Source organism: Tamandua tetradactyla, chromosome 25, assembly GCF_023851605.1.
Source record: "Tamandua tetradactyla isolate mTamTet1 chromosome 25, mTamTet1.pri, whole genome shotgun sequence".
NCBI classification, from domain to species: domain Eukaryota; kingdom Metazoa; phylum Chordata; class Mammalia; order Pilosa; family Myrmecophagidae; genus Tamandua; species Tamandua tetradactyla.
Window position 1 is genome coordinate 13,552,186 of NC_135351.1, and position 13,572 is coordinate 13,565,757.

The 13,572-nt window shown below is 37.5% G+C and overlaps 1 protein-coding gene across 6 annotated transcripts in view; it reads left to right on the forward strand.

The window, feature by feature from the left end:
- Window positions 1-12,352, forward strand: part of GCNT2 (glucosaminyl (N-acetyl) transferase 2 (I blood group)) — a 208,094-nt gene extending 195,742 nt beyond the window's left edge. For all 6 annotated transcript variants that reach the window (XM_077143647.1, XM_077143646.1, XM_077143645.1 and 3 more), the window contains one exon: window positions 9,968-12,352. In XM_077143647.1, the coding sequence (XP_076999762.1) occupies window positions 9,968-10,158 (191 nt within the window). In that variant the 3' untranslated portion in view covers window positions 10,159-12,352. The remainder of the gene's footprint in view (window positions 1-9,967) is intronic.
- The last annotated feature ends 1,220 nt before the right edge of the window (window positions 12,353-13,572 follow it).

Consider the following 13,572-nt stretch of genomic DNA (forward strand, 5'->3'; position numbering starts at 1 on the left):
AGAGGACACTATGAACAACTATATGCCAACAAACTAGACAACTTAGATGAAATGGACAAATTCCTGGAGACACACAAAACAGCTACACAGACTCAGGAAGAAATAGAAGATCTCAACAAACCAATCACAAGAAAAGAGATTGAATCAGTCATCAAAAATCTTCCTACAAAGAAAAGCCCAGGGCCAGATGGCTTCACAGGGAAATTTTATCAAACATTCCAGAAAGAACTAAGACCAATCCTGCTCAAACTCTTCCAAAAAATTAAGGAAAAAGGAACTCTACCTAACTCATTTTATGAAGCTAATATCATTTCAATACCAAAACTGGGTAAAGATGCTATAAGAAAGGAAAACTGCAAGCCAATCTCCCTAATGAACATAGATGCAAAAATTCTGAATAAAATATCAGCAAATCGAATCCAATAGCATATTAAAAGAATTGTACACCATGACCAAGTGGGGTTTGTGGCAGGAATGCAAGGATGGTTCAACATAAGAAAATCAATTAATATAATACAGCACATTAACAAATCAAAAGGGAAAAATCACATGATCATATCGATTGATGCTGTAAAAACATGTGACAAAATTCAGCATCCTTTTCTGATAAATGCACTCCAAAAGTTAGGAATCAAAGGTAACAACCTCAATATGATAAAGGGAATATATGAAAAACTGATAGCCAGCATTGTACTGAATGGAGACTGAAAACCTTCCCCCTAAGATCAGGTACAGGACTAGGATACCCACTGTCCCCACTATTATTCAACATTGTGCTAGAAGTTCTAGCTAGACCATTCAGGCAGGACAAAGAAATAAAAGGCATCCAAATTGGAAAGGAAGAAGTAAAACTCTCATTATTTGTAGATGATATGATACTACACTTGGAAGATTCTGACAAATCTAAAGCAAAGTTACTTGAGCTAATAAGCAAATTCAGCAAGGTGATGGGATATAAAATTAATGTGCAAAAAAAAAGAGTAACATTTCTATACACAAGCAATGAGCTAGCTGAGGAGTCCATTGAGGAAAAAATTCCATTCAAAATAGCAACTAAAGCAAAGTTACTTGAGCTAATAAGCAAATTCAGCAAGGTGATGGGATATAAAATTAATGTGCAAAAAAAAAGAGTAACATTTCTATACACAAGCAATGAGCTAGCTGAGGAGTCCATTGAGGAAAAAATTCCATTCAAAATAGCAACTAAGAGAATCAAATACTTAGGAATGAACTTAACTAGGGACATAAAGGACCTGTACACAGAAAATTACACAATGTTGCTAAAAGAAATCAAAAGAGAACTAAGCAGGTGGAAAGACATGCCCTGCACATGGATAGGAAGACTGAATATAGTTAAGATGTCAATTCTCCCCAGATTGATCTACAGATTCAACACAGTACCAATCAAAATTCCAACAACCTGCTTTGAAGATTTGGAAAAGCTAACTACCAAATTTATCTGGAAGAGAAAGAGAACTCCAATAGGTAAAAGCATCCTAAAAAAAGAACGAAGTGGGACAATGAACACTCCCTGACTTTAAAACCTATTATAAAGCCACAGTGGTCAAAACTGAGGTACTGGCACAAAGACAGAAGCATTGACCAATGGAATCGAATCAAGAGTACAGAAATAGACCACCAAATCTATGGTCAACTGATTTTTGACAGGGCCCCCAAATCCTCTGAACTGGGACAAAATAGTCATTTCAATAATTGGGCATGGAAGAATTGGATAGCAATAGCCAAGAGTATGAAAGAGGACCCCTATCTTACATGCTACACAATAATTAACTCAAAGTGCATCAAAGACCTAAATATAAAAACTAGCACCATAAAGCTTCTAGAAGAAAATGTAAGGACACAGCTTCAAGATCTAGTAATAGGAGGTAGCTTCCTAAACTTTACACCCAAAGCACAAGCAACAAATGAAAAAACAAATAAATGGGAACTCCTCAAAATCAAACGCTTCTGCACCTCGAAAGACTTTGTCAAAAAGGTGAAGAAGCAGCCAATTCAATGGGAGAAAATATTTGGAAATCACATATAAGGCAAAGGTTTGATTTCCTATATATACAATGAAATCATACAACTCAACAACAGAAGAACAAACAATCCAATTATAAAATGGGCTAAAGATATGAATAGGCATTTTTCTGAGAGTAAATACAGATCGAACAGATGTTCACTGGCTATAAGGGAAATGCCGATCAAAGCTACACTGACATACCACCTCACATCTGTAAGAATGGCTGCTATTAAACAAACAGGAAACTATAAATGTTGGAGATGATGTGGAGAAACTGGGACACTTATATACTGCTGGTGGGAATGTATAATGGCGCAGCCACTATGGAAGACAGTTTGGCGGTTCCTTAGGAAACTAAATATTGAGTTGCCCTATGACCCAACAATAGCACTACTTGGTACATACCCAGAAGAGCTGAAAGCAACGACACAGATATTTGCATAGCAATGTTCATAGCAGCATTATTAACAATCACCAAAAGATGGAAACAAACCAAATACCCATCAACAGTCGAGTGGATCAACAAAATGTGGCATATACATACAATGGAATATTATCCAGCAGTAAGACAAAATGACATCCTGAAGCACATGACAAGCTAGATAAGCCTCCAGAACATAATACTGAGTGAAATTAGTCAGACACAAAAGTATACATACTGTTTGATTCCACTTTTATGACCAGCATAAAGGTATAATCAGAGGTTTATAATACAGAATATAGGGACTTAGAGATACATAGAAGCTAGAGAAGGGTGAACCGTTAGCTCATGAGGTTGAACTGCAATGTAAGGGAATAGATCAGAGCGAAGATGATTCTCTAGCAGATCTAGAAGTAATATTACCATATGGAAGATGAGCAAGATTGAAAGGGGTTGTATAGACCTATGTGTCCCACTGACTCATACTAGAAATATGAATGAGTTCTCATAAGAATTACTTCAAAGATATGATTCTTGTATAAAGTGTTTAAGTCCAAGATACAAGGGGAAAACTGCTATTACATGCTAAAGCTATGTTCAAAAAGTAAACCATCAGCACTACCACAGCAACAGCAGAGGTAAATAATGGGGTGAGGGACAAGAGTTAAGAGGAGGTTTAGATTTCCTATTTGGCACGGGTGTGTTTATTGGTTTTCTTTCTCTTGGGAACAATGAAATTAACTAAAATTGAAAATGTTGATGGACTGTGGACTTTGGACCCTGTACATGATGCCCGATGAATGCAAGTGGCTGAAGGATGCACTGATGGAAAAGTAGATTGGCGAATGATGGTGTATACTTATGAACGAAGGATGTGTTGCTACAAAAAGGAACAACGTTGCGAGGCATGCGATGATGTGAATGAACATGTGGGACATTTGGTGAGGCAAAATAAGCCAGAAACAAGAAAAGAACAATGGTATGGTCACATTTAGAAAATGCTTATGAGAAAACAGGGACCTAGATTATAAGCTTTAGAGCTGATACATAAAGTCCTAAGTGGTGATTATTATTTCTGGGTTTTGAGAGTCTGTTTTATATATGTAACCTGATATTTAGAGATAAGAATGAAGCCGAACAGGTTGCAGGTAAAATAATTCAGAACATAAGGGTAAGGAAGACATATTGCTATATTTTGGAACCACACATACTCTTTGAGACCAATGGAAGAAAGGTTTATTTGATCTGGAACTGAAATTTTCTATAGTGTATAATTTAATTCAACCTATCTGTATAGCTCATTTGAACAACTGAAACACAGGAAGCACAGAATAAAAAAGAGGTCCTTTAATCCTGTGTAGATTATTGTTATGCCTGTAAACATCCTAGGGTATGTTAAGCAGATAATTTAAAAGTATTGGCAAAGTCCCCTGATGGAGGGGAGAAAGAATATGGAACTATTAAACCTTACCATCAGGAAATCCCCTAATATTGTGTCAAACTTTAGGGACATCCAAATCAATAGGCCATGCCCTCGATCAGCAGGCTTACTGTTGTGAAGCTTATATAGCTGGCAGAGAAGCTTAGGCTACTTATAGGCATGCATAAAAGTTATTTCTGGAGGACCTCTGTTGTTGCTCAGATGTAGCCTCAGTCTCTCTAAGCCCAACTGTACAAGTGAAATCATTGCCCTCCCCTCTATGTGGGACATGAACAACTAGGGGTGAAAGTCTCCCTGAAGACATGGGAGATGACTCCCAGGGATGACACCAGACCTGGCACCATGTGATCAACAATTCCAGCCTGACCAAAAGGGGGAAAAGAAGTATAATTAATAAAGTATCAGTGGCAGAGAGAGTTCAAATAGAGTCGGAGGCTGCTCTGGAGGTTGTTCTTACACAAGCTTCTGGTAGACCTTGCTACCTGTCATAACCTGCCAACCCCCAACCAGGACCATTCCAGCCAATCCTAAAGAACACCTAGGGCAATATATAAGATTCCACAAGGATTCCATGCACTCGAGTAACTTTCCAGAAACCTACAACCTCCAGATGGGTCCCTGGTCCAGATAAGTCCTGAAACCGAGCCCAGCCTCTCCAGAACATCAGATAGTTCCCTCTCCCTATCCCCTATTAGTGTCAGACTCTTCCAATATCAAAGATTTAGAATGGCCATAGCCCAAACAACCCTAAAGAGAGAGATGGAAAGATCAAAGGTGGTGGTGAAGTTATACATAGAAGATAGGATTTAACAAATGAATATAAATGCTGAATCATTAAATTGATATCTTTTTTAGTCCCTAGTATGTTAGAGTATCTAGAAGTGGAAACCTAGAGTTGTGAAATTGTAACCCGTGTCAAAGTCTGAAATATGTTCTACAACTAATTGTGGTGCTGTGCTTTGAAATTTATAGCTTTTTTGTAAATATGTTATTTTTCCCAAAAAAAGAAGGAAAAAAGTTGATTGTGATGATAAAAAAATATTTAAGCCCTGTAGCCTCCTATATTCTGGAGCAGTTGAGGAACAATATGAGAGGATCATATGGTAGCCCATGACAAATTCTGGGATCTATCCTGTAACCACTTGTTGAGGAGTACTTTGAAAACTATTTCTTTTTTATTTCTTTGCTTTGTATATATGTTATACTATACAATAAAGAACATTAAAAGATAAAAGAAACAGTAGGTAAAATGTATTGAAATGAAATGTGAATGCAGAATGCTACATTTTAAAGAGTTTAGTGAAACCATGCTCAGTGGAAAACTTGGAGGTGGTAATATTCTTACTGTATGTTTAGAATATTCTTTTCATGAATTGAGGGGTACAGGAAGTACTAGATTTAGGTTCAAAATGTGATGAAGTGTGGAATCTGCTTTGAACTGAAGGGTACAGATGAGTCAAGATAGGTGGTGAATGAACATTTGTTGAATCGGGGGAAATGGATACATTGGAGTTTGTTATGCTTTTTTTCTACTTTTATATGTTCTTTAAATTTTCTGTGGAAAGATTTGAAAAAATAAAACAAACTCTCCGCTAAAACCAAATAATAATAATAAAATAAAATGCATTTATTACCATGAGTTATGTCAAAATAATATGAAACCCCTCCAGTGTCTTGGAGCAGATAGAGGAAAAATGAAAAACCATGGAAATGTAGCCCACACCAAACTTTAAAATCTGTTGTATAAATACTTGTTAAAATGTGCTTGGAAATTTAAAAAAGAAAAAACAAACAAACAAAAAAATATTCTTCTCTCAGGAATGCACATGTTCCTCCATGGGCTGCTATAACATCCCTCATTTTTGAAGGATAGTTTTATCAGATAGAGAATTCATGGCTAGTAATTTTTTTCTTTTGGCATTTTAATAATTTTCCACTTACTTTTTGCCTCCACGGTTTCTGATGAGAAATCAGCATTTACTCTTCCCTTATGTATGACAAGTTACTTCTTTCTTGCTGCTTTTGAGGTCCTTTCTTTGTGTTTGACATTCAACAATTTAATTACAATGTATCTCATTATGGATCTCTTTGACTTTACCTTCTTGGACTTTGTTGGGTTTCTTGGATGTGTGTGTTCAGTATTTTATCAAATTTGAGAAGTTTTTAGCCATAGTTCTTCAAATGTTCTTTTTTTCTTTAAATGCAATTTTATTGATATATATTATATAGTTACATACCATGTAATCATCCAAAGTGTACAGTCAGTGGTTCATAGTATTATATAGCTTTGCATTCGTCATCACAATCAACTTTTTCCCCCTTTTGTGAAAAATAACATATATACAAAAAAGCAACACATTTCAAGCACACCACAACAGTTAGTTGTAGAACAGATTTCAGAGTTTGGTATGGGTTACAATTCCACAATTTTAGGTTTTTACTACTAGCTGCTATAAGACACTAGAAACTAAAAGGAAAATCAATATAATGATTCAGCACTCATTTGTTAAACCCTACCTTCTCTGAATAACTCCACCATCTCCTTTGATCTTTACCCCAATCTTTAGGGGGTATTTAGGCTATGCCCATTCTAACTGTCTCAGGTTAAAAGGGGCTGTTGATAATATGGAGGAGGGGAATGGAACTCATTGATATTCTGGACAGGCTGGTGCCTCTGCATTTCAGGACTTATCTGGTCCAGGGACCCATTTGGAGGTTGCAGGTTTCTGGAATCTCATATAAAGCCCTAGGTGTTCTTTAGGGTTGGCAGGAATGGTTTCGGTTTGGGTTTGGCAATCTGTTATAGATTGTAGTATCTTGCTGAAGCTTGCCTAACAATAGCTCCCAACATAGCCTCTTGACTCCATTTGAATTCTCTCAGCCACTGATACCTTATTTGTCCCACTTCTTTTCCTCATTTTGGTCAGGATGGCATCATTAATCTCATGGTACCAGGGCCAGGCTCATCCCTGAGTCATAGCCCACATTGCCAGGGAGACTTTCACCCCTAGATGTCATGTCCCACATAGAGGGAAGTCTTCAAATGTTCTTTCTACCCACTTTTCGCTCTCTCATCTACTTCCAGGATACCTTTATGCATATGTTGTTACATTTTGTGTTGTCCTACAAGTCCCTTATGCTCTGTTAACTTTTTTTTTCATTTTTTCTTTCTGCTCTTCATAGTCATAATTCCAATTATTCTTTCTTCTAGTGCATGGATTTTCTTTTGCCTGTTCAAATCTGTTGTTGGACTCCTTTAATGTATTTTTGTATCTGTTATTATATTGTCGCAGAATTTGTTTGGTTCCTCTTCGAAATACATAATTCCTCCTTTTGTTCATGCATCATCTTCCTGATTTTCTTTAGTTCTATGTCCATGTTTTCCTTTAGCTCACTGAACTTATTTAGGAGAGTAGACTTAGTGTTTCTGCTTAGTTGTTCCAATATCTGTTTCCTCTATTGCTTTGTTTTGTTCCTTTGAATGAACCTTCTCATCCTGTTTTTATGTATGTCTTGTGACCTTTCATTGAAATATGAGCATGTGAATATTTTCATGTGCTGACTCTAATAGAGATTTTTTTTCCCTCTTCCCCAGGGTTTTGTTGTAGTTTGGCTCTGTGTAGAAACTCTTGTTCAACACTTAGCCCTGTTTATATGCTAAGCCTACAGATTAAAGTCTGGGGTAAACAGTTGGGTTCTTCCCAGGTCTTTCTGAGCAGGCATCTTGCCCTGAGCATTTGCATTGGCTTTTGAGAATTTCCCAGTGTGTGAAACTGTTTTCCCTTCAAAAAAAGAAGTTTCTCTCCACAATCTCTCTTCCTGGAGTACCTGGTTGTGCTGTTTGTCTGAACCACACAACCTTTCTCCTCAGACAGCTCTAATCAGCTCATTTCTACACTACTGCTCGTCTCCACCTTTCTGTGCCTTTTCTGTCCTGGATAAATTCTACATCAGGCAACTTAGACACACGCTTGGAGTTAGTCTTCTGTTGAGCCAATTTGGGGTGAAGTACAAAGATAACCAGTATTTTCATTTAGGTGTGAAGATAATCTGACTCCTAGGATCCATACTTGATATGTGTGGGTCACAAAGCTGCCACTTTAGACCACACAAACTGCTACAAGGAACTGAAGAAAGGGGAGGGGACTGGACAAGTTTGCTTGTTGCTTTCCTACCATTTTGGGGTCTTCTTTTTTTCTGAGCCAGCATTTGTTGAGTTGCTGCTATCATTGATTTGTTTTCCAGAGTTTTGGGAAAGTTGATTGTGGTGTTTCCACTGTTTTCAGGATGGGTATTTGCTCTACTATCTTGTTGACATCACCCCATCATCAGCTCTTTTCCATTTGTGTTTCCGAAGGTTGAAAACTGCTAAAGAACATGACAGAAGTGCCCTAAACCTATCCAACTTCAGCTAGGCCCTCCATGCTGGCCACTTTTTATTTTCCTAGTGCCCCTTCCACAACACACCTTTTTAGCTCTCCATCTTATGTTAAAATAGTCTCTTCACTCTTAAAAGATGACAATTTCAACTTTAGGAAGGCCTTTCAGGACACTGCTTAGAATCCCCTAATCAATTCCCTCATCGAGTCATCTCTTCTCTCCATCCTTAGTGCATTTTGGACACATGCTCCCATTTTCCCTCCTATTTCAGGAGAAGAAGTTGCCTATTCTCACCAGCCTAACCACCATCTGTGCTCAGGGTTATATGTGGACCCTCTACTCTGTCCCCTTGCTCGCTTGCATTTTCACTCTTCCTCTCTGCAAGCACATACTTATTGCCACTATCATGAAGACAACGTTGTTTATGAACCCTCTGCCTGTCTCAGACTGAAATATTCTTTCTGTGTTTACTTTCATCTTCTGAGCACCAGAAATCACATCATGCTCTTGTTTTCTTCTCTTCTCTCTACCTAGTTACTCTTTAACTTCCTACACCTCTGTCTTCTTTCTGCAGAGATTTTTACTCTGTACTTCCTCCCCACCCACATTTAATCAATCACCACGTCCTCCTCTGTCCTGTAATAGTGATTTTACCATCCTTCCTTCCCCCACCCACTGTCCTGGCCATTATCTTTGTACAAACTCTAGTTTACATCTAAGTTATTACTGTAGTCTACTATACCTTGCAAAACTTCCAACTTAATCTTGCTAAAATCACTTTCATAATTTTATTCTATTCAAAAATTTTCAAGGACTCTACTTGCACGGTAAAAGGCCAAACCCTTTAGTGTATTAAGTCCGTTAATCAGTAGTTTTTTCTACAATGTGCCAAGCAGAACCTCTGGAAAATACTTCCTACCATTCTTGGTTCAAATTCATTTCCCAACAAAACCCTCTTTTCCAGAAGAAAATCCGCATCTCTACAGTTTTTCTGAAGGCACTTCTTTCAGCTGAAAACAGCATCCATCATTCAGATGCTCCCCAATCCTACCCATCGCTCACTCTCCAATTCCACTCATCCTTCTCCACCCTTTTATTCTACAGCTATTGATTTAACACCGACTATTTTCTGGGAACTACTCCAGGCACAGGAAATGCAGATGTGAACAAAATCATCCCCAAATCCCTGACCTCCTGGCATTTATGTGCCCAGGGTCCTGAAGGATAGATGGGAGAGACTTGGAGAGGAGCAGGTTTGAGCAGAAAGAAGTAAGGGGTTCAGTCCTGACATGTTAAACTAGTGAGGCTTATTACACATCTAAGTGGATATAAAGAAGGCAGCTCGATTTGGCCAGAGTTCAGGAAAGAGACCTGGGCTAATGATATAAAGCTTTCTCTCACCAATGCTACCCAGAAAGACCTCTCCTATCTGTATATTTCTAGAATCTCTCACCCATAACTCTTCATTTAATAGCATATTATTGCCTTGTATTATCTCACTCATTTTTTTTCAGATATGTATTTGTACCCCCTGTCTTCCTTATGGAGTGGGAGTACACGATTATTTCATTTGAACCCCATAGTGACTGGCAAAGTTCTAGCTTCTCAGTAGTCAAGCAGTAACGACCGTTCTGTTTCAGTGCCCTTGACTTTTGAAAACAAGCATGTTTTGACTGTTTTCTCATTCTCCCCTTTGCAGGCCACTACGTACATGGCATTTGTATCTATGGAAACGGTGACTTAAAGTGGCTGATTAATTCACCAAGCCTGTTTGCTAACAAGTTTGAGCTTAACACGTACCCCCTTACTGTGGAATGCCTCGAACTGAGGCTTCGAGAAAGAACCCTCAATCAGAGTGAAACTGCAATACAACCTAGCTGGTATTTTTGATCTACTGTAACTCATGACTGAAGAGAAATCCCAGCCAGGAAAAAAGAACCTTTCTTTGTAAAAGACTCTTGCCCTTGTCATGTTAAAGGTTTCAGGACCACGGCAATGGTTTTAGGAGCTGGCTACATAATCATCCTTTTAAATGTCCACTGCATACTGTGAAATATGCTAACAGGATGGCTGCTTAGAGCAATCCTGGTCCTTTGGCCATGCTAATGGCTCCTGGCTGCTTGCCCTTCACATTACACTATTGTTGTGGTTATAGGATAAATGTAATTGTCACCAGATCTCTGTACCAGATATTCATCATATATAAATGTTCTAATGAAAGGGAAAATTATAGAGGATGCTGTTTAGGAAAATATGGATTGGGTTTCTTTGAAGGAGGAATCTTCCCTCTATAGCCAGGCATAAATAGACAATCCTCTTTGCTCAACTGCACACAGGCATAGAAACAGCTTTCTGGGTACTCAGCAATTTCTTTTAAAACTTGAGCTACTAGAATTGGGAAGAGACTTGTTCCTGAGTTTCAACACTAGCATTTTTAGTTGACCTATGTCTAAAGTTCTATATTTAATATAAGGTTGTGAACAAAAGATAAGATATGCTTTAAAGCACGAGCCAACTGCCTGCTGCTTCAGTAAAAGGACCTGCCTGGGCAACAGAACATTTCTGTTATATACTAGAATTTACTATGGCTCCACCTTATCCATCATTTCCTATTGAGAGCACTGAAACGTTCTTACAAGAATGAAGATACTCCTTGAAAAGAGGTGCTCTTGCATGGAAATGTGGGCTTTGGCACACATTTATATATATATATCCCTGTTGGCAGGGATATATTCTCAAGTCTCTATACCCCAAGATGACTCACTTTCCTCTTCCAGAACCTCCCACCACCACTCACAAGATATCTTACCTACAACGTGGAGACCAAATTCTATCTATCCTGTAAGGCTTTTAGCTACTCCATAGTATTGAGTCACTGTACAATGTTGATAGAAGTGCCTTGATTTTTAAGAGTTTTCAGGTGTAGGCGAGCCTCTCTAGTGCTTATCCCTTCTTCATTCATGCCTTCAACACATATTCATTAAATATTTGAGTGTCTCCAATGCCCCAGATGTGTGCTGAGCCAAGGATGAGAAGACCGAAGGTTCATCATTCCAAAAATCTCAGTGATCATATCAACATTGGAAAGCTGCTCCAGAGGCTCGTACAGAGGGCTTGTATTTTAAGACATTCAATTGCAGGTTTTAGTGATGTCAGTCTAGGGAGGAAGTAATTACAGATTGAGCTTTAAATCAGAAATTACTTGAAAGAAGAGAGGGAGAGAAGCCTACTACGTTCTAGGCATTCTGCTAAGTTCTCTGTGTGTCACATTTCATTCAAACCTCACAACAGTCTTGTGAGGCTCTCACCATCATCCCTGTTTTGCAGATGAAGTAACTGAGGCTTACAGAGGTTATTAAGCATTAGGAAACAAAAGTCACTGAGAAATGGAATTCTCTTACAGGTTTTCCAAGTTTGTTTCATGAGGTGGAATATTGAGAGAAGTTGAAATAAAGTCATATTTGGTTTACCACAGAAGGGTAGGTTTAGAGAGTGGTCTCAGAGTAATACTGAGGAAAAAGTCTCGTCACTTCAGAAAAATGTGAAGTCTACTTGAGTATTCTTCTAATCCAGTCAGTTCCTAAATATTTATTTATGCTAAGAAAATAGTTACTATAATATACATTTAATTGACATAACTTTGTTTTTCTGTTATTTTTACCTATTGAATGTAAATCATATTTAAAGGGGATAACTTTGAAGGAAAGATTTTTTAGCCAACCCCTGAAAAAAATGGAATTCTATCCGGGTAGAGGGTTGAGGGTCAGGGAATGCAGGGGGGTGTCTTAACACAACCTAAAAATAGTCTTTTTCAACTTATTGAATTACCAACACCAGAGAAGGAGTAATGTTTTACACTGGATCTTATGTACAAAGAGAAATCTTTCTGGGATAGAATATGTTTACATGTCAGCTGCTGGTTAATCTCTCCTGTGTCTTAAATACCCTAATTTTGGGAGAGTGCAGTGTTTGGACCAGTGGATTTCTGCTAGCCTATGGGCATGTCCTGAAAACTACTGTATCCATCTTGTGGTCAGTGTCCCTGTTTTGTTTTCTTGGAAATAAATTAATATATTGTTTTCCACCTCTGGGGGTACTGTGTATTTTTATTGTTGGCTGGTTGAAATCCATTAAAAGGTATGCTTGACAAGGTAATTCTCCTGCATTAAAAAAAAATACAAATATATATATACATGCGCACACACACACAGAGAAAAATAATTAAACTTTCTCTCTGTGGAGGTTAGGGAAAGTAATTAGAAAGGATGAAAAGGATATAGTGGAAGCCCAATTTCATTTAGTGGGGTGCAACTATTTTAAAATTTCAGGCAAGAATAAGTTATCTTTCTATATTTATCTGCTTTATTTACTTATTTTGTTAATCACTTAAGAAAACTATTCATGTTACTATTATCATAATTCCTTAGGAAATGCTGGAGTTTTTGAGTAGTACTTGTGTGCTAAATTTGCTAAACAAATACTGCCTTTAACAGATATGGAAAAAAGAAAGAAAGAATAAGGAAATAATTCATTTAAAGGATATCTTAAATACCACTTCTTAAAATGAAAAATAACTTAAAACTAGAATGAAAAACATTTCGAACTATGAAAAATAAGAAGTACATGCTCACAAAAATGGAATGCTACAAAAGAATATAAGAATAAAAAATGAAAGCTCATTCACCGAATCCTATACTATCCTACTACTTTCTTCAGGGACAATCACTCATTTGGTGTATATTCTTTTTTATTATTTATTTTCAAAATAACACTTTTTTTTTAACATGGTGTATATTCTTGAAGTGACTTTTCAAGCAACTTGGATTTTCTTTTAGTAAACTCTTTATTTCAGATAGCTTTAGTTTTATAGAAAAAAAAATGTGATGGTAGACCAGAAAGTTCCTATATACCCCACACTCAGTTTTTCGTATTTCTAACTTCTTCGTATGGAACACTGCTAGCAATTAATGAACCAATATTAATGAGCTATTAACTAAAGCCCATACTTTATTCAGATTTCCCCAGTTTTTCCCTACTGTCCTTTTTCCATTCCAGGATCCCATTTACATTTAATTGGTTCTCTTTAGGCTCCTTCTGGCTGTGACGGTTTCATAGACTTTCCTTGTTTTGATGACCTTGACAGTTTTGAGGAGTACTGGCCAGGTATTTTGCCAGATGACCCTCAATTGAAATCTGTCTGATGTTTTTCTCATGAGTAGACTGGGGTCGTGACTTTTGAGAAGACCACGGAGGTAAAGTGCTATTTTAATCACATTGTATCAAGGGATTTACTATCAATATGAC